The sequence below is a fragment of the Aegilops tauschii genome, chromosome 3 (genome assembly GCF_002575655.3).
Source record: "Aegilops tauschii subsp. strangulata cultivar AL8/78 chromosome 3, Aet v6.0, whole genome shotgun sequence".
NCBI classification, from domain to species: Eukaryota; Viridiplantae; Streptophyta; class Magnoliopsida; order Poales; family Poaceae; genus Aegilops; species Aegilops tauschii.
The window spans coordinates 124,597,237-124,624,596 of record NC_053037.3 but is presented as its reverse complement, the minus strand read 5'-3'; the positions used below and the strand labels follow the sequence as shown (position 1 = coordinate 124,624,596).

The following is a 27,360-nucleotide window of genomic DNA, read 5'->3' as shown; positions in this document are numbered from 1 at the left end:
GGAGGAGGAGCCGGCCAGCCCGGCATGGCCTACGAGGTCATCGTGAAGTATAGGACAATTTAGGGTTTTATTTTTGGTTTTTAATTCACGGACGAAATATCGTCCGGTTTTATGTACAAATTATTCTAGTTTCAATGAAATTCACCATGTTTATATCAAAATTCATTCGATTTGATCAAATTTTGTCCGGTTGGTTCAAGTTGTCGCAAAAATATATGCGGCTACGGTTGGATGGCTGCATCCCGCATCTGTGTTCGTAGACTGGTCCCCTCCTGTCCACGGACGGATGCAGGAGAAAATTTGCCGGTTGCCATTGAAGATGCCCTAACTGCCCCATGCATTTGTTTGTCCAACAGCACATATGGTTGGTGTTCGACCGGGAGGCGAGCGACAACTACAAAAATATGCAAGCAAAAATAGTAAGTTTCTTAACCATAAATTGTTGTTGAAGTGTATGTTCAAACCTACTGTCATAGGTTGCATCATACTTTTTTCGATTGTACCATACTCAGTAACGCAGCTTACGATGACGAAACTCAAGTTCAATCTCGTTTTACAGCACTGGCAGTGTTAGAATTAGTTTTTTTTATAAGATTGCCAGAGTTAGAATCAAATGGATCGGCCGTGAGGGGAGAGGCAGAGTTAAATGCAGTTGGTGGCCCGACCCCAGCCCGTCTTTGACCGGATCCCATGTCCAAACGCCGTCGATGGACCTTACACGTCCGTCTGCATGCAACATATCGACATCAGCTCTTCCGTTCAACGTACACATTAAATGTTCGGGGTACACATTAATGGAGCAAGAGAACGTCCCGCATCCCAGAAAGAGTGGACGCTTCACGATAACGTGAGCAGGCGAGGACAAGCACGCCGGTGAATTTTCGCCAAAGATCCTAGTAAGATGGAAATAGATCAACATCTAAAGCAAGAGTCCACAATTGGCGAGAAATTTGAGGTGCCTAAAAAGAAGGGAGATGGACTCCCTCCTCCGGAACTCAAGCCTTTACCAAAAGAAATGAGGTACGAGAATTTAGATGAACACAATACTGCAGGGTCTGGGTACTACAGGCGTGCGTTGCGTGGTAGAGATGATCCAACGGTTGCGGTCCTTTGCATCAGACGGCATGCAAGGCGACTGATCCCGGGCGGCGGATCAGTCGGATGGCGCCTAGCATCCGCCTATACTACTTCTGTACCATTTTTTTAGGGTAACTAGGGTATTTATTCAAGGATCAAAACATCCGGAATACAAGCAATCTCTGGCAAAACCCCAAGCCACACATGGCGACCCACCGCGAGAGACGCAGCTCCCTTAGCAAGCGAGTGGGCCTTGAAATTATTAACTCTACTCTCAAAACGAAAACTAACAGAAGCAAAGTTTGTCCTACTGATTTCAATTTCTCTTAAGATGGGAGCATAAGATGGTGATCCTGCCTTGTTTATATTAGATATTACTTCAACACAGTCTGAGGCAATCACTAGCTCCTGTAAGTTCAGATCCTGTGCGAGGGCTAGCGCCTCGCTGCATGCTTGTGCCTCCAAGCTTGCCGGATCAGTCAGGCCATCAAAAACCACCGCCGACACGCCCAAAAATTTCCCATGTTTATCTCGACAGACAACTCCAGCTGCTCCTTTCTCCCCCAAGGTTGAAAGGCCCCCATCATAATTAAGTTTTGCTGCCTCACCTGAAGGTGGTAACCAAACTTTTGCCTGATGTCCATCCACGCGTCCAGCATGAGTCTGTGGTGTGCGCTTATCAGCGATCTCGAGGTCTTTCAGAAATCTCTTGATAAAACACATAGTTGAGAGCGGGCTCTGGAATTCATTCTCATGGATTGCCTTTCTCTGGGCCCACCATATTGCCCACATGGTTACCAAAACACGAGCTAGATCATCCTGGTTCGTTGTTTCAAAGAGCCAGAACAACCATAGCTTCGCATCTTCGGTTTGGTTTGATATCACATGCCCCACCAGCTCGTCGTCTTCCAACGCCCATACACACCGTGCCATTCGGTAGTTGAGGAGTGAATGACGCCAAGTGTCCTCCTCCGACCCACATAAAGAGCAGGCAGGAGTGTCGGCCATTTTTCTTTCATGACGAACAAGTCCCGTTGGGATAGACGTGTGTGCCAAACGCCAGACAAAGACTCTTATTTTTGATGGGATCTTCACCTTCCACAATTGTGTCCAAGAGTTCTTGTCCGCTGCAATATTTGAATGACCCGGCCGATGCTCTAGCCAATCCTCCCTCTTGAGTTTTTATGGCACAAATCATCCTATAAGCTGATCTCACAGAGAATATCCCACGTTTATCATAGTGCCACGCCCAGAAGTCCTCTTGCATCCTCGTGCTAAGGGGTATATTCAGGATAATCTCCACATCAGCCGCAATAATATGTTCAGTAAGAGCATGTTTGTTCCAAGTTCGTGTGGCAGGATCAATAAGCTCCGAGACCAGCGCCGGGGGGGTTTGCCGAACGGGCACAGATCGGTCTCAGTTTATAATCCCTCGGGATCTAGTTTTCCTGGCAAACACTTGTGCTTGTGCCTGATCCAATCCTCTTTATTAGACCCAGCTCTAGGATGTCCCTGCCCTCCATAAGAGACCGCCATACCTGGGAGGGGGCTGATCCCAGAGTGGCATGTAGTAGACCAGTGTTTGGAAAATATCGAGCTTTCAAAACTCGAGCACTAAGGGACTCCGGGTGTTGCAGTAACCTCCAAGCTTGACGGACAAGTAACGCTATGTTGAATAACTCAATATCTCGAAAGCCCAGGCCCCCCATAAACTTCGGTTTTGACATAGTTTTCCAAGACACCCATGTTGTCTTTCTCTGACCATTCTTACTTCCCCACCAAAATTTCCGAATCAGACTGTTTAGGTGCTCACATAAACCACGAGGTAACTTGAAACATGCCATCAAGTATGTCGGAATGGCTTGGGCCGCGGACTTGATAAGGACCTCTTTTCCTCCAGCAGACAAACACTTCTCCATCCACCCCTGCACTCGTTTCCATATTCTATCCTTCAAAAATTTGAAAGAGCCTTCTTTCGCTCTCCCCACATCTGAGGGCAGCCCCAGATATTTCTCTGTTAAAGACTCATTATGCACCTCAAGGATATTTTTTATCGTACCTTTTGTGGCGTCTGATACACCCTTGCTGGAAAAAATTGAGCTTTTTTCCACATTAATCCTCTGCCCCGATGCATTATAGTAAGCTATGAGCAACTCGTTAACACGTGTAGCAGCGACATCATTAGCCTCAAAAAAGAGTAAACTATCATCTGCAAACAAGAGATGATTGACCCGCGGAGCATTGGGAGCAACCGCCAAACCTTGGATGCCATCTTGAGACTTCAGCAGACATGAAAGCCCTTCCGCAGCTAGCAAGAATAAGTACGGCGATATGGGATCACCCTGCCGCAAATCGCGAGAAGGTCTAAAAGCATCCAGACTACCACCATTAAACTAGACAGAGAAGGAGACTGAAGTCACACACCTCATGACCGTGTCCGTGAATCTGGGGCTGAATCCCATCTTTGTCATCACTTCTTGTAGGTAGGGCCACTCCAAACGATCATATGCCTTCATCATATCTAGCTTGAGCGCGCAAAACCTATTCCCTTTCACCTTTCTAGTTTTCATGTAGTGCAAACATTCATAAGCCATGATAAAATTGTCCGTAATGAGACGTCCAGGGACAAATGCAAACTGCTCTTCAGAGATGATCTCAGGGAGAATAGATTTCAGCCGGTTTGGTAGAACCTTCGAAGCGATCTTGTAGATCACATTACAAAGGCTTATAGGCCGAAACTGTCCTAAAACTTTTGGACTGGATATCTTGGGAAACAAAACGATGAACGTATTATTTATCTCCTCCGGGGAATCAACTCCATCAAGCACTCGGATGATCATCCTTGTAACCTCATCAGCACACAAATCCCAATGTTTCTGGAAAAATGCGCGGGAAATCCGTCTGGCCCTGGGGCCTTAGTTGGAAACATCTAAAAAGAGCTTGTTTTACCTCCTCGTTACTGTAGCTTTTATTGAGACGCGCATTCATGTTATCATCCACTCTTACAGGTATATGTGACAGGACCTCCTTCATCCCAATAGTTCCTTCAGAAGCATACAAATTTTTATAGAAGTTCGTCGCCATACCAGCCAACTCACTAGGATCCGTACACGCCGTGCCATCATTCCGGTTCAATTGCACTATCCTGTTTTTTGCCCTGCGAGCACTGGCTTTTCTTTGAAAGAATTTCGTGTTGCTGTCTCCCTCAGCCAACCACGTAATGCGTGAATGTTGTTTTGCCATAATCTCCTCTCTATACGCTAGCTCGATCATGCGCTCTTCAAGCTTTCTCTCGTTCTGACTTGGGCAAGTTCGCAACGGGTCTGCCCGGAGTGTAGCTAGCTTACTCCGCAGCGAGCGCATCTCCTGTCTAACCGAGCCAAAGGTGCTCTGGTGCCACCGTGACATAGAAGCCGCTACAGAATGTAGCTTATGAGCCAACTCTCCCATTGTCAATGCTGGACCGTCACCCGTCCACGCCTCTGCAACTGTATCTTTAAAGCGTGCATCAGTATCCCATGCACATTCATAACGAAAGGGCTTCCTCCCAATTGTTCATTGACAGCCTGTTTCCATCTCAGTCTTTAGCAGGATCGGACTGTGATCACTTTTTGCTGCTGTCAAGTGCTCCACAGTAGCAAAGGGGAATAAGTTAGACCAGCTCGGTGTCGCCAAAGCACGGTCTAGCCGGACCCTACAGAATTGTCCTCATGTCACTCGCTTCTCAAAAGTCCAGTCGAGACCCTTATAACCTAGGTCCGATAGCCCGCACACATCTACTGCCTCTCTGAAACCTGCTATTTGTGCGCTGTCTCGAGGACTGGGCCCCATCTGTTCCTCCTGGCATAAAATCTCGTTGAAATCACCTATGCAAAGCCAGGGTAAGGTGCTCTCCCCCCTCAGCCTCCTCATAGTATCCCAAGTGTTATACCGCAAGCTTCTGTTGGCCTCCCCGTAGAAGCACGTGAGACGCCATTGATCCATACCTGGGCTCGAAATCCAAGCATCAATGTGATACTGCGAAAAATTCTTTATTGATAAGTTAACATCATTCTTCCAAAAAATACATAAACCTCCACTCCGCCCACTACTAGCTACTGCAAAACTACTATGAAAACCTAATGAAGCCGCCAAACCTTCCACTCGATTTTTTGCAATTTGCGTCTCCACAATACAAAGAACCGACGGCGCACTATCCTCCACGAGAGCGTGGAGCTCATAAACTGTCGCGGGGTCGCCTATCCCACGGCACTTCCAGCATAAAGTCCTCATCAGGCTCGGCGGCCCTCCTCAAGGGAGGCCGCCTTTTCCATCTGCATTGTTTCATCTCCTTCCTCTCCCTCCTGTCTCCTCTTCTTGACAATATGCACCTTCTCTGGCGTGGAAACTGTAGTGTTGTTAGAGCCCGATGTTGTTGCCCCTTCTATTAGCAGAACGGTCCCTGAATCCTTTCCCGCAAGGTGAGAAAGTTGTTGCCCTCGAATATTTATAGAGCCATCCGCAACAACTAATCTCTTCCGAGCACCTTTATCTCCTTCATCCGCCTGAGCTACACCATGATCATCCAGGTCCATATGTTGTGAACCAACACTGTCTGCATCTGCAGGCACTCCCCCTCCTCTACCACCCATCTGTCCCCTTCCTCCTCTACCCCTCTCTCCTCTCCCTGATTCACCTCCTCTTCCTCTTCCGATACCCCCTCCTCGGCCCCTGCCACCGTACGGTTGGGCCGCAGGCAACTCTGGCTCCCACAGCAACCAATCACCCCATTCAAAGGAATCTAGGTTGTGAACCCCGTCTCCGCACTCATCAGCAAGATGGCCCATCCGCCCACAGGCAAAGCAAAAATCAGGGAGTTTCTCGTAGAAAACACTATACTTCTTATGCTCCTTCAAAGTTATAGGAACAAATCGAACCAGCGGCTCGTTGACATCCACAAAAACCCTAGCTCGTAGGGTGCTTGCCGGGTTAATCCTTCCCTCGTTCACTATGACCGTGAAAGGGGGCTCGCCTACCTTGGCCGCAACTTTCTTAGCCAGCTCTCTCTTTTGTGTGAGACCGTCCGGCAGCCCCTTGATGCGAGCCCAAACCGGAACCCTGTTTAACCGATATTCATTCACATTAGAGAAACCATCGTATTCCTGAACCACAACTGGTGCCCTCCGGAACAGCCATGGCCCTCCTTCCATTATCTTCCTCCAATCCCCCAAGCAATGGCACTGAACAAGAAAGAGATTTGGCCCCTTGATGTTAAAGGTGACCCCCTGCGCCGCAGACCAGGCGTTGCGCATCTGTGACAGGAGCGCCGCGTGGCTGAAAGGCTTGGTCGTATGAACCCGAAAGAGAGCAAGCCAGCGCACGTCCTTAACCAGATCTTCCACCTCCACTGAAAAATCGAGATCCTCCTCCTCTTTCCCATGCAGCCTCATCCCAGCAAATTGATCCTCTAGATCAGGGCCAGAGCCGGGGTAGTCGCCAAACTCATCTTCCGCTCCAACAGGGATGTTTCCCCTCGCCTGCGATCTTTGGCTCTACCCTTCCGCCTCCCTGGTGTACAGATTATCCCTCCTCACCCCCGATCCCTCCGGTGCCTCCGATCTGTTCTTCTCCGTCTCCCCTAACCCTAGTTCCGCCGCCAACTCATCCCCCTTCCCCCCGAGCTCCTGTCGCTTTGGATCCGCCATGCATGCTAGCGCGCGTGACGGGATAAGGTAGATCTCACCGGCGGCCGGTGATGTCCGGCGATCGGCGAGAATTTACATGGACTCTAGCGAGATCGCCAGAGGAGAGGTGGAACCCTAGAAGCTAGGGGAAACTTCTAGTTCTCCTGGCCCTGCCGCATTAATGTCGTGATGTGGCCGGAGGGAGGGAGGGCGGTGCTGACCGACGCGACCTCTCGGCAGCCGCCGCTTCAATGTGGACACAGGTTTCCGAGGAACCAACTCCAGCCGTTGCGCCGCATTGAAGTGGCTGACTGGCCCTTCACATGGCCCTGCCGCACTGCCGCCACCTTCTGCCGGCCCAAGCTCGACGACGACGACTCTGATGCCGAGTCGAGCCGCGATGACGGAGGAGGAGCCGCCGGCCAGCCCGGCATGGCCTATGAGGTCATCGTGAAGTATAGGACAATTTAGGGTTTTATTTTTGGTTTTTAATTCACGGACGAAATATCGTCCGGTTTTATGTATAAATTATTCTAGTTTCAATGAAATTCGCCATGTTTATATCAAAATTCATTCGATTTGATCAAATTTTGTCCGGTTGGTTCAAGTTGTCGCAAAAATATATGCGGCTACGGTTGGATGGCTGCATCCCGCATATGTGTTCGTAGACTGGTCCCCTCCTGTCCACGGACGGATACGGGAGAAAATTTGCTGGTTGCCATTGAAGATGCCCTAACTGCCCCATGCATTTGTTTGTCCAACAGCACATATGATTGGTGTTCGACCAGGAGGCGAGCGACAACTACAAAAATATGCCAGCAAAAATAGTAAGTTTCTTAACCATAAATTGTTGCTGAAGTGTATGTTCAAACCTACTGTCATAGGTTGCATCATACTTTTTTCAATTGTACCATACTCGGTAACGCAGCTTACGATGACGAAACTCAAGTTCAATCTCGTTTTACAGCACTGGCAGTGTTAGAATTAGTTTTTTTTATAAGATTGCCAGAGTTAGAATCAAATGGATCGACCGTGAGGGGAGAGGCAGAGTTAAATGCAGTTGGTGGCCCGACCCCAGCCCGTCTTTGACCGAATCCCATGTCCAAACGCCGTTGATGGACCTTACACGTCCGTCTGCATGCAACATATCGACATCAGCTCTTCCATTCAACGTACACATTAAATGATCGGGGTACACATTAATGGAGCAAGAGGACGTCCCGCATCCCAGAAAGAGTGGACGCTTCACGATAACGTGAGCAGGCGAGGACGAGCACGCCAGTGAATTTTCGCCGAAGATCCTAGTAAGATGGAATTAGATCAACATCTAAAGCAAGAGTGCACAATTGGCGAGAAATTTGAGGTTCCTAAAAAGAAGGGAGATGGACTCCCTCCTCCGGAACTCAAGCCTTTACCAAAAGAAATAAGGTACGAGATTTTAGATGAACACAATACTGCAGGGTCTGGGTACTACAGGCGTGCGTTGCGTGGTAGAGATGATCCAACGGTTGTGGTCCTTTGCATCAGACGGCATGCAAGGCGACTGATCCCGTGCCGCGGATCAGTCGGATGGCGCCTAGCATCCGCCTATACTACTTCTGTACCAGGGTGTGCTTTTGGGAGTTTACCGCTCTGTACATACTATGCTGATGAATAAATAGCAATCAATCCAGTGCTGTTGTACAACTCAGGAGTATGCAGCGTTTTCCATATTTTTGCTATACTCTTTCACAACGGACTGACAAAGCAAATAAGTACCACATCATAAACCTAGTGATGATAATGTACCAATTAGATCATGGGTTCCTTATTGGGAGCTTACATGGTTAAAACATGCAAAGTCAGATTTCAAGTGCGCTAGGTTCTTTCGAAAAACAGCAAAGTCCAATGGTTCTAATTTTTGCTCTACTTTATAGTCAACAATATTGGGAAGACAACACATAGAGTTTGTGAGAGATCTTGAGACACCAATCTACTCTTCCTCGACATCGTACTCGTCATCGTCGTCGTCGTCATATTCATCAACATCCTCGTCATCTTGAGTAGTAGTACTTTTACGCCGGAAACTGTCCATCTCGTACCTCCCGTCATCCTCGTTGATGAACTCCAGACCATACACCGCATCTCTGTGCTTCACCACCAACCAGCGAAGCAGACGGTCCTCCTTGTTTAGATAGTGCAGTTCTTGAGTAAAGGAAGGTGGAACCATCATAGTCATTTGCAAAAGTTGACCCTGAAAACGCAACAGCAACTTCAGCAAATCAGGAAAGCAGGAGACCACACCCACAATACTAGTGGCAAGGTAAGATGGCAACGACCAACAGTTGGAATATAACATTACTTAACCAGGAGTGCATTAAGAACAATTCTCAAATACACTGAGATGCATTCTGTGTGCCTCCCAGCTGCTTTCGTCAACTCTTTTCTAGGGGTGCTGTACTTTACTTTTCTCAGTGTTTGATCAAAGGTTTTATCAAAGAGTAGCGGGGAAAAAGGAATATTTACACTTGCATTCTCAGGGTGCTTTTCTAACTGTTTGATTGAAGGTTTTATCAAGAGTTGTGAAGAAAACATTTTTACACCCACACTGCTACTGGGTCCATCACAATTCGGTACTGGTGGAAAGCTACAACCTTAGTCAGACTGATATAACAGTCACTGTGTGGTCGAATATGACGAGTTATTTCAAAACAAAGACGGAACTACAGACTTCAAAAGAAGACGACGTGATAATACGAATATACTGGAGACGTGTGTTCACAATTTGTCAAACTTACATTTACTAAACACACACCAATCAACCAACCACTGTCAATTATTCAGTAACTCGCAAGCTAATCTCCCATAAGAAGTGGCGAGGAAATCGTAGAAGGTAATTTTAAGAAGTGTGGTTGCATCAGAAGATACACTTAAAACAAATACATGGTGTGTAAGGGAGAAAGGATAGCCTGTAGACGAAAGAAAAATCATAACCTCAATAACAGTCACTTGGAAGACTGTAGCGAAAGGAACTCGGGAAAGGCATAATAGCTCTAAAGTTTTGTTCAAGAAATTAACAATATATTGTTTTGTTACACTCAGCAATAGTCTCTGTGACATTGATCAGCCCTTCCCTGCTTAGATGCTTGTGGTTAACATGTAGCCGGGTCTCAACCCGAAGATGGACAAAGCAGCCTCCTCGTGATCTAGAATTTTAGGGGTTGAGGCCTCTTTACATGTTCCAGGTGAGCATCCTGTCTGAGACAGGCTGACCACACTGCAAAGATTGTAACGATGGCAGGTGTGCTCAAGCAATGGGAAGAGTGAAATTTGTTCTCGATGTAGAATAAAGCCCTTGAGCGTGGTATTCGGCTGCACGACAAAATCAAGGATCTCCAAGGATATGGAGTAGAAAAAAAGAATAGGTGCTGAAACCTTCTTCTATACAAAGAGTGCTCTCATGGTCAGGCTCAGAAACATCAATATGATAAGTAAGCTCAAACTTGCCGAGAATAACCTTGAAGAAGCAACATCACTTCCAGTGATTTGGGGTCCAGGAAAACAGGGACGTGAGTGCTTATGTTGGCGATCTGAATCGCCGAAGAAATAAACACCACTGCATGGGACAAAGAACCATGTGTGGTAGTGGAGGTGGGAGAAGCAGAGGCATCAGCTAAGCTGAAGCTTATAGCTTATGGAGGCAGTGGTATGTAAGCAAGCCTGGTTGGTGAGCCCCCCGGACCTGTGGTTGGTGGCCAACGTGTAGCAGCCAGAAGGATCGTAGAAAGGGGTGAGCAGAAGGGCAATGCTACCATTTCATGACTCACATGAATCACTTACCGACTGAGCATTTTCCCCAAGAACACTTCTAAACCCCAGAACGTGAAAGATCCAAGCGCTACACCCTTATATTGAGTACTGAGAGCAAACAGATCACGGCATGCAGCATATCTGTGCGAGACACCCAACCAGTGCAATCCTGAGTTCCTGAGTCATGTAATAACACTAACTACGATCAATAGAATGATCTGAACCTACACAATTTACCCGCTAGAGCATTCTATCGAGCATGCAGAGGCCAATGCCCACAAACATTCTGACAGCCGACGGCCAACCCTATTTGGGCATTTCGTCGAGCACGTCAAAGGCACCACACACACACCGTCAAGAACCAGAACGCCAAAAGGCCGAAACACTCATACCAACTTAGACATTTCGTCCTACACGCATCGATCTAGCCAGACGAATCAGATCGTCACCAGTCCGCTCTGTTACAAGGCACATCGCAGGGAGGATGCGAGGCTACGGTTGAGGAGTACAGATAAAGGGCGGCGGAGCGGGGCGGACCTGGAAGTGGCGGCCGTCGAGCTTCCTGATGCCGTAGCCGAGGTGCACTTTGCCGAAGGATTTGAGCTCGGTGACGACGCCGTTGCGCTGGTAGGCGCGCGCCGCCACCCGCGCCACGAGCTCCGCGATGGCCTCCTTGGTCACCAGCGGCTTCACCATGAGCATGCAGTCGTACAGCGGCATCTTGCCCGGAGCTCCTCTTCCCCTCTCCCTCGGCGAACCTGTACCTCGCGCTCGCTGGCTCTTCTCCCACCACGCCGCCGCCGCGCCGCCGCTCTGTTCGACAATCTCGGGGACCCGGACTTGGGGAAGGCAGGCGGTTGTTTGGGCTTTTCTACCTCTGGCCTACAAGTGTCAACTCGAGCGCCTATACTGGACCGGAAAGTGCAGACAGGTGCAGTGGCATAGACAAACGGCCCAGCGCGGAACCAAAATGGACCGAGAGCGCCTATACGGCGCTTCAGGGGAGACCGAGATGGGCCACCCCAGGAGAGGGAGGCCACAGCCTCCTTTTTTCCGTTTTATCTTCCGTTTTCTGTTTTATTTTTTGTTTTACTTTTGTACTTTTGTTTATACTTTAAAATATTCAATATTATATATACTATCATATAGTATTATATATACTACTTATCATTATAAATATGTTTATATATTATATATAACATATTTCAAAGTCAGTTACATGAAAAAATTGCAAGTTAGCCCATGGTTTTTATTATATTTGTGAAATACATATATATTTGTACGTAAAATAGAACATATTCAAAATATGATGCATACTACCTAAAAAGTACTATATATACTACCTAAACATTCTTATATACCACATACTACGCGTACATACTCATCGATTTGATAGATACTACATACAATATACAAAACTCAAGTGGTGGTAACTACCATCGGTGGTAGATAATATAATATATAAAAATTATCAAATGAGTATTTGAAAAATGTTGAATAAATATTTAAAAAATGTTAATCGAGAATTTGGAAAACTGTTGACCGTGCATAGAAAAATTGTTGATCATGTAATAAAAATGATGAAAATTCTTTATCATGTATATAAAAATTTTAATATAGCATTTGAAAAAAATATGTTCAAAAACTATTTGAAAAACGTTAATCAAGCATTTGAGAAATGTTAAATGTGTATACGAAAAATGTTGACCATGTATTAAAAATTAATATTGCACTTGCAAAATATTAATCAAGCATTTAAAAATATTAATCTTATATGTCAAAAATGATGAAAATGTGTAAAGATAAAATGTTGACCAAGTATTAAAGAAATGCTAATCTTCTAGTATTTGAAAATGTTAAACAAGAATATGAAAATGTTAATCAAGCATTTGAATTTTTTTAAAATGTATAGAAAAAATGTTGACCATGTATTCAAAAAAATTTAAACTTGTCTTCAAAAAATATTAAATATGTATAGAGAAAGTGCTGACCATGTATTCAAAAAATGTTATTGTATTTGAAAAATGTTAAATTTGTATAGAAAAAAATGTTGACGATGTATTAAAATAATATTAAATTTGTATTTAGGAATTATTAAATGTATATAGAAAAATGTTGAGCTTGTATTAAAAAATGTTAAACTTGTATCTTAAAATTGTTAATCAAGCATATGAAAATGTGAAATTAGTATAAGAAAAAAGTTGACCATGTATTCAAATAAATGTTAAATTGCTATTAGGGTAATGTTAATCAAGCATTTGAAAATTGTATAAATGTGTATACAAAATGTTGAACATGTATTCAAAAAAGTTAATCTTGTATTAGAAAAAATGTTAAATGTGTTTTAGAAAAATGTATTAGATATATATCAAAAATGTGAATAGAATAACAATGAAAGCCAGAGAGAAAACAAAATAAATGAAAAACGAGAAAAGAAGCAAACAAAACCCAAGGGAAAAAGAAAATAAAAAATAGCAAAAACCGAGAAAGAAAGAAAGAAAATAATAAAGAGAAAGAAACAGAGAAAAACATGCAGAAAAAATGAAAGCAGCGATATTTTGATTCATCCTTTTCTTCGAAGGATTTCATAATTGAACGTTGAACCCATTTCATATGATGGGAGTTGCCGGGATGGCATGCTATGGGTAATGCAAGGGAAGGAGTTTCAGTTTGACATGAAAGTCATGGAGGTAGGTTCGTATGAGGGGGAGATTGGATTTTGTTGGGTTTTCTCTCCTATTTTTTCTGTCAAATTTTTTTCTCCTATTTTTCTATTTTTATTTTAAAAATAGGAAGGCAATAGAAAACGGCTTGTTTCCTTTAACTAGTATGTGTCCTAGTAAGAAAATGCAAACATGTTAGGTGACACAGTGGCTAATGCGGTATGTGCGAACTAGTTGGTCCCGGGATCGATCCTTGGCTGCGCCCTTTTCTCTTCATTTAACTATGCTATATAGAGGGCCAGCCCGATCATTGTTCATACTTCAGCGAGAGTACGTACAATTTCTTACAGATAAAACATTGTATATCCCAACAATGTTCCCTCATTTTTAAAAAATTCATGAATTTGAAAAAAATGCGCATTCGAAAATAATGATCATGAGTTTGAAAGTTTTTTGTGAACTTAAAAAATGGTTCATAATTTTGAAAATAGTTCGTGAACAAAAGAAAAACTTAAAGAAGTTAAAAAACGTTCTTTAATTTAAAAATTGTTTGTGAATTTGAAAAAATGTTTAGGACTTTAGAACACATATTTTAAAAAAGTTCAATAACCAGATCTTCCACCTCCACTGAAAAATCGAGATCCTCCTCCTCTTTCCCATGCAGCCTCATCCCAGCAAATTGATCCTCTAGATCAGGGCCAGAGCCGGGGTAGTCGCCAAACTCATCTTCCGCTCCAACAGGGATGTTTCCCCTCGCCTGCGATCTTTGGCTCTACCCTTCCGCCTCCCTGGTGTACAGATTATCCCTCCTCACCCCCGATCCCTCCGGTGCCTCCGATCTGTTCTTCTCCGTCTCCCCTAACCCTAGTTCCGCCGCCAACTCATCCCCCTTCCCCCCGAGCTCCTGTCGCTTTGGATCCGCCATGCATGCTAGCGCGCGTGACGGGATAAGGTAGATCTCACCGGCGGCCGGTGATGTCCGGCGATCGGCGAGAATTTACATGGACTCTAGCGAGATCGCCAGAGGAGAGGTGGAACCCTAGAAGCTAGGGGAAACTTCTAGTTCTCCTGGCCCTGCCGCATTAATGTCGTGATGTGGCCGGAGGGAGGGAGGGCGGTGCTGACCGACGCGACCTCTCGGCAGCCGCCGCTTCAATGTGGACACAGGTTTCCGAGGAACCAACTCCAGCCGTTGCGCCGCATTGAAGTGGCTGACTGGCCCTTCACATGGCCCTGCCGCACTGCCGCCACCTTCCGCCGGCCCAAGCTCGACGACGACGACTCTGATGCCGAGTCGAGCCGCGATGACGGAGGAGGAGCCGCCGGCCAGCCCGGCATGGCCTATGAGGTCATCGTGAAGTATAGGACAATTTAGGGTTTTATTTTTGGTTTTTAATTCACGGACGAAATATCGTCCGGTTTTATGTATAAATTATTCTAGTTTCAATGAAATTCGCCATGTTTATATCAAAATTCATTCGATTTGATCAAATTTTGTCCGGTTGGTTCAAGTTGTCGCAAAAATATATGCGGCTACGGTTGGATGGCTGCATCCCGCATATGTGTTCGTAGACTGGTCCCCTCCTGTCCACGGACGGATACGGGAGAAAATTTGCTGGTTGCCATTGAAGATGCCCTAACTGCCCCATGCATTTGTTTGTCCAACAGCACATATGATTGGTGTTCGACCAGGAGGCGAGCGACAACTACAAAAATATGCCAGCAAAAATAGTAAGTTTCTTAACCATAAATTGTTGCTGAAGTGTATGTTCAAACCTACTGTCATAGGTTGCATCATACTTTTTTCAATTGTACCATACTCGGTAACGCAGCTTACGATGACGAAACTCAAGTTCAATCTCGTTTTACAGCACTGGCAGTGTTAGAATTAGTTTTTTTTATAAGATTGCCAGAGTTAGAATCAAATGGATCGACCGTGAGGGGAGAGGCAGAGTTAAATGCAGTTGGTGGCCCGACCCCAGCCCGTCTTTGACCGAATCCCATGTCCAAACGCCGTTGATGGACCTTACACGTCCGTCTGCATGCAACATATCGACATCAGCTCTTCCGTTCAACGTACACATTAAATGATCGGGGTACACATTAATGGAGCAAGAGGACGTCCCGCATCCCAGAAAGAGTGGACGCTTCACGATAACGTGAGCAGGCGAGGACGAGCACGCCAGTGAATTTTCGCCGAAGATCCTAGTAAGATGGAATTAGATCAACATCTAAAGCAAGAGTGCACAATTGGCGAGAAATTTGAGGTTCCTAAAAAGAAGGGAGATGGACTCCCTCCTCCGGAACTCAAGCCTTTACCAAAAGAAATAAGGTACGAGATTTTAGATGAACACAATACTGCAGGGTCTGGGTACTACAGGCGTGCGTTGCGTGGTAGAGATGATCCAACGGTTGTGGTCCTTTGCATCAGACGGCATGCAAGGCGACTGATCCCGTGCCGCGGATCAGTCGGATGGCGCCTAGCATCCGCCTATACTACTTCTGTACCAGGGTGTGCTTTTGGGAGTTTACCGCTCTGTACATACTATGCTGATGAATAAATAGCAATCAATCCAGTGCTGTTGTACAACTCAGGAGTATGCAGCGTTTTCCATATTTTTGCTATACTCTTTCACAACGGACTGACAAAGCAAATAAGTACCACATCATAAACCTAGTGATGATAATGTACCAATTAGATCATGGGTTCCTTATTGGGAGCTTACATGGTTAAAACATGCAAAGTCAGATTTCAAGTGCGCTAGGTTCTTTCGAAAAACAGCAAAGTCCAATGGTTCTAATTTTTGCTCTACTTTATAGTCAACAATATTGGGAAGACAACACATAGAGTTTGTGAGAGATCTTGAGACACCAATCTACTCTTCCTCGACATCGTACTCGTCATCGTCGTCGTCGTCATATTCATCAACATCCTCGTCATCTTGAGTAGTAGTACTTTTACGCCGGAAACTGTCCATCTCGTACCTCCCGTCATCCTCGTTGATGAACTCCAGACCATACACCGCATCTCTGTGCTTCACCACCAACCAGCGAAGCAGACGGTCCTCCTTGTTTAGATAGTGCAGTTCTTGAGTAAAGGAAGGTGGAACCATCATAGTCATTTGCAAAAGTTGACCCTGAAAACGCAACAGCAACTTCAGCAAATCAGGAAAGCAGGAGACCACACCCACAATACTAGTGGCAAGGTAAGATGGCAACGACCAACAGTTGGAATATAACATTACTTAACCAGGAGTGCATTAAGAACAATTCTCAAATACACTGAGATGCATTCTGTGTGCCTCCCAGCTGCTTTCGTCAACTCTTTTCTAGGGGTGCTGTACTTTACTTTTCTCAGTGTTTGATCAAAGGTTTTATCAAAGAGTAGCGGGGAAAAAGGAATATTTACACTTGCATTCTCAGGGTGCTTTTCTAACTGTTTGATTGAAGGTTTTATCAAGAGTTGTGAAGAAAACATTTTTACACCCACACTGCTACTGGGTCCATCACAATTCGGTACTGGTGGAAAGCTACAACCTTAGTCAGACTGATATAACAGTCACTGTGTGGTCGAATATGACGAGTTATTTCAAAACAAAGACGGAACTACAGACTTCAAAAGAAGACGACGTGATAATACGAATATACTGGAGACGTGTGTTCACAATTTGTCAAACTTACATTTACTAAACACACACCAATCAACCAACCACTGTCAATTATTCAGTAACTCGCAAGCTAATCTCCCATAAGAAGTGGCGAGGAAATCGTAGAAGGTAATTTTAAGAAGTGTGGTTGCATCAGAAGATACACTTAAAACAAATACATGGTGTGTAAGGGAGAAAGGATAGCCTGTAGACGAAAGAAAAATCATAACCTCAATAACAGTCACTTGGAAGACTGTAGCGAAAGGAACTCGGGAAAGGCATAATAGCTCTAAAGTTTTGTTCAAGAAATTAACAATATATTGTTTTGTTACACTCAGCAATAGTCTCTGTGACATTGATCAGCCCTTCCCTGCTTAGATGCTTGTGGTTAACATGTAGCCGGGTCTCAACCCGAAGATGGACAAAGCAGCCTCCTCGTGATCTAGAATTTTAGGGGTTGAGGCCTCTTTACATGTTCCAGGTGAGCATCCTGTCTGAGACAGGCTGACCACACTGCAAAGATTGTAACGATGGCAGGTGTGCTCAAGCAATGGGAAGAGTGAAATTTGTTCTCGATGTAGAATAAAGCCCTTGAGCGTGGTATTCGGCTGCACGACAAAATCAAGGATCTCCAAGGATATGGAGTAGAAAAAAAGAATAGGTGCTGAAACCTTCTTCTATACAAAGAGTGCTCTCATGGTCAGGCTCAGAAACATCAATATGATAAGTAAGCTCAAACTTGCCGAGAATAACCTTGAAGAAGCAACATCACTTCCAGTGATTTGGGGTCCAGGAAAACAGGGACGTGAGTGCTTATGTTGGCGATCTGAATCGCCGAAGAAATAAACACCACTGCATGGGACAAAGAACCATGTGTGGTAGTGGAGGTGGGAGAAGCAGAGGCATCAGCTAAGCTGAAGCTTATAGCTTATGGAGGCAGTGGTATGTAAGCAAGCCTGGTTGGTGAGCCCCCCGGACCTGTGGTTGGTGGCCAACGTGTAGCAGCCAGAAGGATCGTAGAAAGGGGTGAGCAGAAGGGCAATGCTACCATTTCATGACTCACATGAATCACTTACCGACTGAGCATTTTCCCCAAGAACACTTCTAAACCCCAGAACGTGAAAGATCCAAGCGCTACACCCTTATATTGAGTACTGAGAGCAAACAGATCACGGCATGCAGCATATCTGTGCGAGACACCCAACCAGTGCAATCCTGAGTTCCTGAGTCATGTAATAACACTAACTACGATCAATAGAATGATCTGAACCTACACAATTTACCCGCTAGAGCATTCTATCGAGCATGCAGAGGCCAATGCCCACAAACATTCTGACAGCCGACGGCCAACCCTATTTGGGCATTTCGTCGAGCACGTCAAAGGCACCACACACACACCGTCAAGAACCAGAACGCCAAAAGGCCGAAACACTCATACCAACTTAGACATTTCGTCCTACACGCATCGATCTAGCCAGACGAATCAGATCGTCACCAGTCCGCTCTGTTACAAGGCACATCGCAGGGAGGATGCGAGGCTACGGTTGAGGAGTACAGATAAAGGGCGGCGGAGCGGGGCGGACCTGGAAGTGGCGGCCGTCGAGCTTCCTGATGCCGTAGCCGAGGTGCACTTTGCCGAAGGATTTGAGCTCGGTGACGACGCCGTTGCGCTGGTAGGCGCGCGCCGCCACCCGCGCCACGAGCTCCGCGATGGCCTCCTTGGTCACCAGCGGCTTCACCATGAGCATGCAGTCGTACAGCGGCATCTTGCCCGGAGCTCCTCTTCCCCTCTCCCTCGGCGAACCTGTACCTCGCGCTCGCTGGCTCTTCTCCCACCACGCCGCCGCCGCGCCGCCGCTCTGTTCGACAATCTCGGGGACCCGGACTTGGGGAAGGCAGGCGGTTGTTTGGGCTTTTCTACCTCTGGCCTACAAGTGTCAACTCGAGCGCCTATACTGGACCGGAAAGTGCAGACAGGTGCAGTGGCATAGACAAACGGCCCAGCGCGGAACCAAAATGGACCGAGAGCGCCTATACGGCGCTTCAGGGGAGACCGAGATGGGCCACCCCAGGAGAGGGAGGCCACAGCCTCCTTTTTTCCGTTTTATCTTCCGTTTTCTGTTTTATTTTTTGTTTTACTTTTGTACTTTTGTTTATACTTTAAAATATTCAATATTATATATACTATCATATAGTATTATATATACTACTTATCATTATAAATATGTTTATATATTATATATAACATATTTCAAAGTCAGTTACATGAAAAAATTGCAAGTTAGCCCATGGTTTTTATTATATTTGTGAAATACATATATATTTGTACGTAAAATAGAACATATTCAAAATATGATGCATACTACCTAAAAAGTACTATATATACTACCTAAACATTCTTATATACCACATACTACGCGTACATACTCATCGATTTGATAGATACTACATACAATATACAAAACTCAAGTGGTGGTAACTACCATCGGTGGTAGATAATATAATATATAAAAATTATCAAATGAGTATTTGAAAAATGTTGAATAAATATTTAAAAAATGTTAATCGAGAATTTGGAAAACTGTTGACCGTGCATAGAAAAATTGTTGATCATGTAATAAAAATGATGAAAATTCTTTATCATGTATATAAAAATTTTAATATAGCATTTGAAAAAAATATGTTCAAAAACTATTTGAAAAACGTTAATCAAGCATTTGAGAAATGTTAAATGTGTATACGAAAAATGTTGACCATGTATTAAAAATTAATATTGCACTTGCAAAATATTAATCAAGCATTTAAAAATATTAATCTTATATGTCAAAAATGATGAAAATGTGTAAAGATAAAATGTTGACCAAGTATTAAAGAAATGCTAATCTTCTAGTATTTGAAAATGTTAAACAAGAATATGAAAATGTTAATCAAGCATTTGAATTTTTTTAAAATGTATAGAAAAAATGTTGACCATGTATTCAAAAAAATTTAAACTTGTCTTCAAAAAATATTAAATATGTATAGAGAAAGTGCTGACCATGTATTCAAAAAATGTTATTGTATTTGAAAAATGTTAAATTTGTATAGAAAAAAATGTTGACGATGTATTAAAATAATATTAAATTTGTATTTAGGAATTATTAAATGTATATAGAAAAATGTTGAGCTTGTATTAAAAAATGTTAAACTTGTATCTTAAAATTGTTAATCAAGCATATGAAAATGTGAAATTAGTATAAGAAAAAAGTTGACCATGTATTCAAATAAATGTTAAATTGCTATTAGGGTAATGTTAATCAAGCATTTGAAAATTGTATAAATGTGTATACAAAATGTTGAACATGTATTCAAAAAAGTTAATCTTGTATTAGAAAAAATGTTAAATGTGTTTTAGAAAAATGTATTAGATATATATCAAAAATGTGAATAGAATAACAATGAAAGCCAGAGAGAAAACAAAATAAATGAAAAACGAGAAAAGAAGCAAACAAAACCCAAGGGAAAAAGAAAATAAAAAATAGCAAAAACCGAGAAAGAAAGAAAGAAAATAATAAAGAGAAAGAAACAGAGAAAAACATGCAGAAAAAATGAAAGCAGCGATATTTTGATTCATCCTTTTCTTCGAAGGATTTCATAATTGAACGTTGAACCCATTTCATATGATGGGAGTTGCCGGGATGGCATGCTATGGGTAATGCAAGGGAAGGAGTTTCAGTTTGACATGAAAGTCATGGAGGTAGGTTCGTATGAGGGGGAGATTGGATTTTGTTGGGTTTTCTCTCCTATTTTTTCTGTCAAATTTTTTTCTCCTATTTTTCTATTTTTATTTTAAAAATAGGAAGGCAATAGAAAACGGCTTGTTTCCTTTAACTAGTATGTGTCCTAGTAAGAAAATGCAAACATGTTAGGTGACACAGTGGCTAATGCGGTATGTGCGAACTAGTTGGTCCCGGGATCGATCCTTGGCTGCGCCCTTTTCTCTTCATTTAACTATGCTATATAGAGGGCCAGCCCGATCATTGTTCATACTTCAGCGAGAGTACGTACAATTTCTTACAGATAAAACATTGTATATCCCAACAATGTTCCCTCATTTTTAAAAAATTCATGAATTTGAAAAAAATGCGCATTCGAAAATAATGATCATGAGTTTGAAAGTTTTTTGTGAACTTAAAAAATGGTTCATAATTTTGAAAATAGTTCGTGAACAAAAGAAAAACTTAAAGAAGTTAAAAAACGTTCTTTAATTTAAAAATTGTTTGTGAATTTGAAAAAATGTTTAGGACTTTAGAACACATATTTTAAAAAAGTTCAATAACCAGATCTTCCACCTCCACTGAAAAATCGAGATCCTCCTCCTCTTTCCCATGCAGCCTCATCCCAGCAAATTGATCCTCTAGATCAGGGCCAGAGCCGGGGTAGTCGCCAAACTCATCTTCCGCTCCAACAGGGATGTTTCCCCTCGCCTGCGATCTTTGGCTCTACCCTTCCGCCTCCCTGGTGTACAGATTATCCCTCCTCACCCCCGATCCCTCCGGTGCCTCCGATCTGTTCTTCTCCGTCTCCCCTAACCCTAGTTCCGCCGCCAACTCATCCCCCTTCCCCCCGAGCTCCTGTCGCTTTGGATCCGCCATGCATGCTAGCGCGCGTGACGGGATAAGGTAGATCTCACCGGCGGCCGGTGATGTCCGGCGATCGGCGAGAATTTACATGGACTCTAGCGAGATCGCCAGAGGAGAGGTGGAACCCTAGAAGCTAGGGGAAACTTCTAGTTCTCCTGGCCCTGCCGCATTAATGTCGTGATGTGGCCGGAGGGAGGGAGGGCGGTGCTGACCGACGCGACCTCTCGGCAGCCGCCGCTTCAATGTGGACACAGGTTTCCGAGGAACCAACTCCAGCCGTTGCGCCGCATTGAAGTGGCTGACTGGCCCTTCACATGGCCCTGCCGCACTGCCGCCACCTTCCGCCGGCCCAAGCTCGACGACGACGACTCTGATGCCGAGTCGAGCCGCGATGACGGAGGAGGAGCCGCCGGCCAGCCCGGCATGGCCTATGAGGTCATCGTGAAGTATAGGACAATTTAGGGTTTTATTTTTGGTTTTTAATTCACGGACGAAATATCGTCCGGTTTTATGTATAAATTATTCTAGTTTCAATGAAATTCGCCATGTTTATATCAAAATTCATTCGATTTGATCAAATTTTGTCCGGTTGGTTCAAGTTGTCGCAAAAATATATGCGGCTACGGTTGGATGGCTGCATCCCGCATATGTGTTCGTAGACTGGTCCCCTCCTGTCCACGGACGGATACGGGAGAAAATTTGCTGGTTGCCATTGAAGATGCCCTAACTGCCCCATGCATTTGTTTGTCCAACAGCACATATGATTGGTGTTCGACCAGGAGGCGAGCGACAACTACAAAAATATGCCAGCAAAAATAGTAAGTTTCTTAACCATAAATTGTTGCTGAAGTGTATGTTCAAACCTACTGTCATAGGTTGCATCATACTTTTTTCAATTGTACCATACTCGGTAACGCAGCTTACGATGACGAAACTCAAGTTCAATCTCGTTTTACAGCACTGGCAGTGTTAGAATTAGTTTTTTTTATAAGATTGCCAGAGTTAGAATCAAATGGATCGACCGTGAGGGGAGAGGCAGAGTTAAATGCAGTTGGTGGCCCGACCCCAGCCCGTCTTTGACCGAATCCCATGTCCAAACGCCGTTGATGGACCTTACACGTCCGTCTGCATGCAACATATCGACATCAGCTCTTCCGTTCAACGTACACATTAAATGATCGGGGTACACATTAATGGAGCAAGAGGACGTCCCGCATCCCAGAAAGAGTGGACGCTTCACGATAACGTGAGCAGGCGAGGACGAGCACGCCAGTGAATTTTCGCCGAAGATCCTAGTAAGATGGAATTAGATCAACATCTAAAGCAAGAGTGCACAATTGGCGAGAAATTTGAGGTTCCTAAAAAGAAGGGAGATGGACTCCCTCCTCCGGAACTCAAGCCTTTACCAAAAGAAATAAGGTACGAGATTTTAGATGAACACAATACTGCAGGGTCTGGGTACTACAGGCGTGCGTTGCGTGGTAGAGATGATCCAACGGTTGTGGTCCTTTGCATCAGACGGCATGCAAGGCGACTGATCCCGTGCCGCGGATCAGTCGGATGGCGCCTAGCATCCGCCTATACTACTTCTGTACCAGGGTGTGCTTTTGGGAGTTTACCGCTCTGTACATACTATGCTGATGAATAAATAGCAATCAATCCAGTGCTGTTGTACAACTCAGGAGTATGCAGCGTTTTCCATATTTTTGCTATACTCTTTCACAACGGACTGACAAAGCAAATAAGTACCACATCATAAACCTAGTGATGATAATGTACCAATTAGATCATGGGTTCCTTATTGGGAGCTTACATGGTTAAAACATGCAAAGTCAGATTTCAAGTGCGCTAGGTTCTTTCGAAAAACAGCAAAGTCCAATGGTTCTAATTTTTGCTCTACTTTATAGTCAACAATATTGGGAAGACAACACATAGAGTTTGTGAGAGATCTTGAGACACCAATCTACTCTTCCTCGACATCGTACTCGTCATCGTCGTCGTCGTCATATTCATCAACATCCTCGTCATCTTGAGTAGTAGTACTTTTACGCCGGAAACTGTCCATCTCGTACCTCCCGTCATCCTCGTTGATGAACTCCAGACCATACACCGCATCTCTGTGCTTCACCACCAACCAGCGAAGCAGACGGTCCTCCTTGTTTAGATAGTGCAGTTCTTGAGTAAAGGAAGGTGGAACCATCATAGTCATTTGCAAAAGTTGACCCTGAAAACGCAACAGCAACTTCAGCAAATCAGGAAAGCAGGAGACCACACCCACAATACTAGTGGCAAGGTAAGATGGCAACGACCAACAGTTGGAATATAACATTACTTAACCAGGAGTGCATTAAGAACAATTCTCAAATACACTGAGATGCATTCTGTGTGCCTCCCAGCTGCTTTCGTCAACTCTTTTCTAGGGGTGCTGTACTTTACTTTTCTCAGTGTTTGATCAAAGGTTTTATCAAAGAGTAGCGGGGAAAAAGGAATATTTACACTTGCATTCTCAGGGTGCTTTTCTAACTGTTTGATTGAAGGTTTTATCAAGAGTTGTGAAGAAAACATTTTTACACCCACACTGCTACTGGGTCCATCACAATTCGGTACTGGTGGAAAGCTACAACCTTAGTCAGACTGATATAACAGTCACTGTGTGGTCGAATATGACGAGTTATTTCAAAACAAAGACGGAACTACAGACTTCAAAAGAAGACGACGTGATAATACGAATATACTGGAGACGTGTGTTCACAATTTGTCAAACTTACATTTACTAAACACACACCAATCAACCAACCACTGTCAATTATTCAGTAACTCGCAAGCTAATCTCCCATAAGAAGTGGCGAGGAAATCGTAGAAGGTAATTTTAAGAAGTGTGGTTGCATCAGAAGATACACTTAAAACAAATACATGGTGTGTAAGGGAGAAAGGATAGCCTGTAGACGAAAGAAAAATCATAACCTCAATAACAGTCACTTGGAAGACTGTAGCGAAAGGAACTCGGGAAAGGCATAATAGCTCTAAAGTTTTGTTCAAGAAATTAACAATATATTGTTTTGTTACACTCAGCAATAGTCTCTGTGACATTGATCAGCCCTTCCCTGCTTAGATGCTTGTGGTTAACATGTAGCCGGGTCTCAACCCGAAGATGGACAAAGCAGCCTCCTCGTGATCTAGAATTTTAGGGGTTGAGGCCTCTTTACATGTTCCAGGTGAGCATCCTGTCTGAGACAGGCTGACCACACTGCAAAGATTGTAACGATGGCAGGTGTGCTCAAGCAATGGGAAGAGTGAAATTTGTTCTCGATGTAGAATAAAGCCCTTGAGCGTGGTATTCGGCTGCACGACAAAATCAAGGATCTCCAAGGATATGGAGTAGAAAAAAAGAATAGGTGCTGAAACCTTCTTCTATACAAAGAGTGCTCTCATGGTCAGGCTCAGAAACATCAATATGATAAGTAAGCTCAAACTTGCCGAGAATAACCTTGAAGAAGCAACATCACTTCCAGTGATTTGGGGTCCAGGAAAACAGGGACGTGAGTGCTTATGTTGGCGATCTGAATCGCCGAAGAAATAAACACCACTGCATGGGACAAAGAACCATGTGTGGTAGTGGAGGTGGGAGAAGCAGAGGCATCAGCTAAGCTGAAGCTTATAGCTTATGGAGGCAGTGGTATGTAAGCAAGCCTGGTTGGTGAGCCCCCCGGACCTGTGGTTGGTGGCCAACGTGTAGCAGCCAGAAGGATCGTAGAAAGGGGTGAGCAGAAGGGCAATGCTACCATTTCATGACTCACATGAATCACTTACCGACTGAGCATTTTCCCCAAGAACACTTCTAAACCCCAGAACGTGAAAGATCCAAGCGCTACACCCTTATATTGAGTACTGAGAGCAAACAGATCACGGCATGCAGCATATCTGTGCGAGACACCCAACCAGTGCAATCCTGAGTTCCTGAGTCATGTAATAACACTAACTACGATCAATAGAATGATCTGAACCTACACAATTTACCCGCTAGAGCATTCTATCGAGCATGCAGAGGCCAATGCCCACAAACATTCTGACAGCCGACGGCCAACCCTATTTGGGCATTTCGTCGAGCACGTCAAAGGCACCACACACACACCGTCAAGAACCAGAACGCCAAAAGGCCGAAACACTCATACCAACTTAGACATTTCGTCCTACACGCATCGATCTAGCCAGACGAATCAGATCGTCACCAGTCCGCTCTGTTACAAGGCACATCGCAGGGAGGATGCGAGGCTACGGTTGAGGAGTACAGATAAAGGGCGGCGGAGCGGGGCGGACCTGGAAGTGGCGGCCGTCGAGCTTCCTGATGCCGTAGCCGAGGTGCACTTTGCCGAAGGATTTGAGCTCGGTGACGACGCCGTTGCGCTGGTAGGCGCGCGCCGCCACCCGCGCCACGAGCTCCGCGATGGCCTCCTTGGTCACCAGCGGCTTCACCATGAGCATGCAGTCGTACAGCGGCATCTTGCCCGGAGCTCCTCTTCCCCTCTCCCTCGGCGAACCTGTACCTCGCGCTCGCTGGCTCTTCTCCCACCACGCCGCCGCCGCGCCGCCGCTCTGTTCGACAATCTCGGGGACCCGGACTTGGGGAAGGCAGGCGGTTGTTTGGGCTTTTCTACCTCTGGCCTACAAGTGTCAACTCGAGCGCCTATACTGGACCGGAAAGTGCAGACAGGTGCAGTGGCATAGACAAACGGCCCAGCGCGGAACCAAAATGGACCGAGAGCGCCTATACGGCGCTTCAGGGGAGACCGAGATGGGCCACCCCAGGAGAGGGAGGCCACAGCCTCCTTTTTTCCGTTTTATCTTCCGTTTTCTGTTTTATTTTTTGTTTTACTTTTGTACTTTTGTTTATACTTTAAAATATTCAATATTATATATACTATCATATAGTATTATATATACTACTTATCATTATAAATATGTTTATATATTATATATAACATATTTCAAAGTCAGTTACATGAAAAAATTGCAAGTTAGCCCATGGTTTTTATTATATTTGTGAAATACATATATATTTGTACGTAAAATAGAACATATTCAAAATATGATGCATACTACCTAAAAAGTACTATATATACTACCTAAACATTCTTATATACCACATACTACGCGTACATACTCATCGATTTGATAGATACTACATACAATATACAAAACTCAAGTGGTGGTAACTACCATCGGTGGTAGATAATATAATATATAAAAATTATCAAATGAGTATTTGAAAAATGTTGAATAAATATTTAAAAAATGTTAATCGAGAATTTGGAAAACTGTTGACCGTGCATAGAAAAATTGTTGATCATGTAATAAAAATGATGAAAATTCTTTATCATGTATATAAAAATTTTAATATAGCATTTGAAAAAAATATGTTCAAAAACTATTTGAAAAACGTTAATCAAGCATTTGAGAAATGTTAAATGTGTATACGAAAAATGTTGACCATGTATTAAAAATTAATATTGCACTTGCAAAATATTAATCAAGCATTTAAAAATATTAATCTTATATGTCAAAAATGATGAAAATGTGTAAAGATAAAATGTTGACCAAGTATTAAAGAAATGCTAATCTTCTAGTATTTGAAAATGTTAAACAAGAATATGAAAATGTTAATCAAGCATTTGAATTTTTTTAAAATGTATAGAAAAAATGTTGACCATGTATTCAAAAAAATTTAAACTTGTCTTCAAAAAATATTAAATATGTATAGAGAAAGTGCTGACCATGTATTCAAAAAATGTTATTGTATTTGAAAAATGTTAAATTTGTATAGAAAAAAATGTTGACGATGTATTAAAATAATATTAAATTTGTATTTAGGAATTATTAAATGTATATAGAAAAATGTTGA

The 27,360-nt window shown here is 43.9% G+C and overlaps 3 protein-coding genes across 3 annotated transcripts; all 3 read right to left on the bottom strand.

Annotated features, from left to right (window-relative positions):
• Positions 1 to 8,491: 8,491 nt before the first annotated feature.
• LOC123497826 (uncharacterized) lies at positions 8,492 to 11,395 on the bottom strand. The gene is made up of 2 exons (XM_045234706.1): positions 11,067 to 11,395; positions 8,492 to 8,973 (listed from the first exon to the last, which is right to left on the bottom strand). The coding sequence occupies exons 1-2, from the start codon at positions 11,247 to 11,249 to the stop codon at positions 8,713 to 8,715; spliced, it is 444 nt and encodes a 147-aa protein (XP_045090641.1). The 5' UTR covers positions 11,250 to 11,395; the 3' UTR covers positions 8,492 to 8,712.
• A 4,452-nt stretch (positions 11,396 to 15,847) lies between these two features.
• Positions 15,848 to 18,751, bottom strand: LOC141042298 (uncharacterized). Its single transcript, XM_073510115.1, has 2 exons — positions 18,423 to 18,751; positions 15,848 to 16,329 (listed from the first exon to the last, which is right to left on the bottom strand). The coding sequence occupies exons 1-2, from the start codon at positions 18,603 to 18,605 to the stop codon at positions 16,069 to 16,071; spliced, it is 444 nt and encodes a 147-aa protein (XP_073366216.1). The 5' UTR covers positions 18,606 to 18,751; the 3' UTR covers positions 15,848 to 16,068.
• Positions 18,752 to 23,203: 4,452 nt separating this feature from the next.
• On the bottom strand, positions 23,204 to 26,107 carry LOC109763976 (uncharacterized). Its single transcript, XM_020322854.3, has 2 exons — positions 25,779 to 26,107; positions 23,204 to 23,685 (listed from the first exon to the last, which is right to left on the bottom strand). The coding sequence occupies exons 1-2, from the start codon at positions 25,959 to 25,961 to the stop codon at positions 23,425 to 23,427; spliced, it is 444 nt and encodes a 147-aa protein (XP_020178443.1). The 5' UTR covers positions 25,962 to 26,107; the 3' UTR covers positions 23,204 to 23,424.
• Positions 26,108 to 27,360: the final 1,253 nt, after the last annotated feature.

Coding starts and splice junctions, on each gene's coding strand:
- LOC123497826 (XM_045234706.1), bottom strand. CDS start 11,249: ATGCCGCTGTACGACTGCATGCTCATGGTGAAGCCGCTGGTGACCAAG. Junction 8,974..11,066: donor TCGACGGCCGCCACTTCCAG/GTCCGCCCCGCT, acceptor TTGCGTTTTCAG/GGTCAACTTTTGCAAATGAC.
- LOC141042298 (XM_073510115.1), bottom strand. CDS start 18,605: ATGCCGCTGTACGACTGCATGCTCATGGTGAAGCCGCTGGTGACCAAG. Junction 16,330..18,422: donor TCGACGGCCGCCACTTCCAG/GTCCGCCCCGCT, acceptor TTGCGTTTTCAG/GGTCAACTTTTGCAAATGAC.
- LOC109763976 (XM_020322854.3), bottom strand. CDS start 25,961: ATGCCGCTGTACGACTGCATGCTCATGGTGAAGCCGCTGGTGACCAAG. Junction 23,686..25,778: donor TCGACGGCCGCCACTTCCAG/GTCCGCCCCGCT, acceptor TTGCGTTTTCAG/GGTCAACTTTTGCAAATGAC.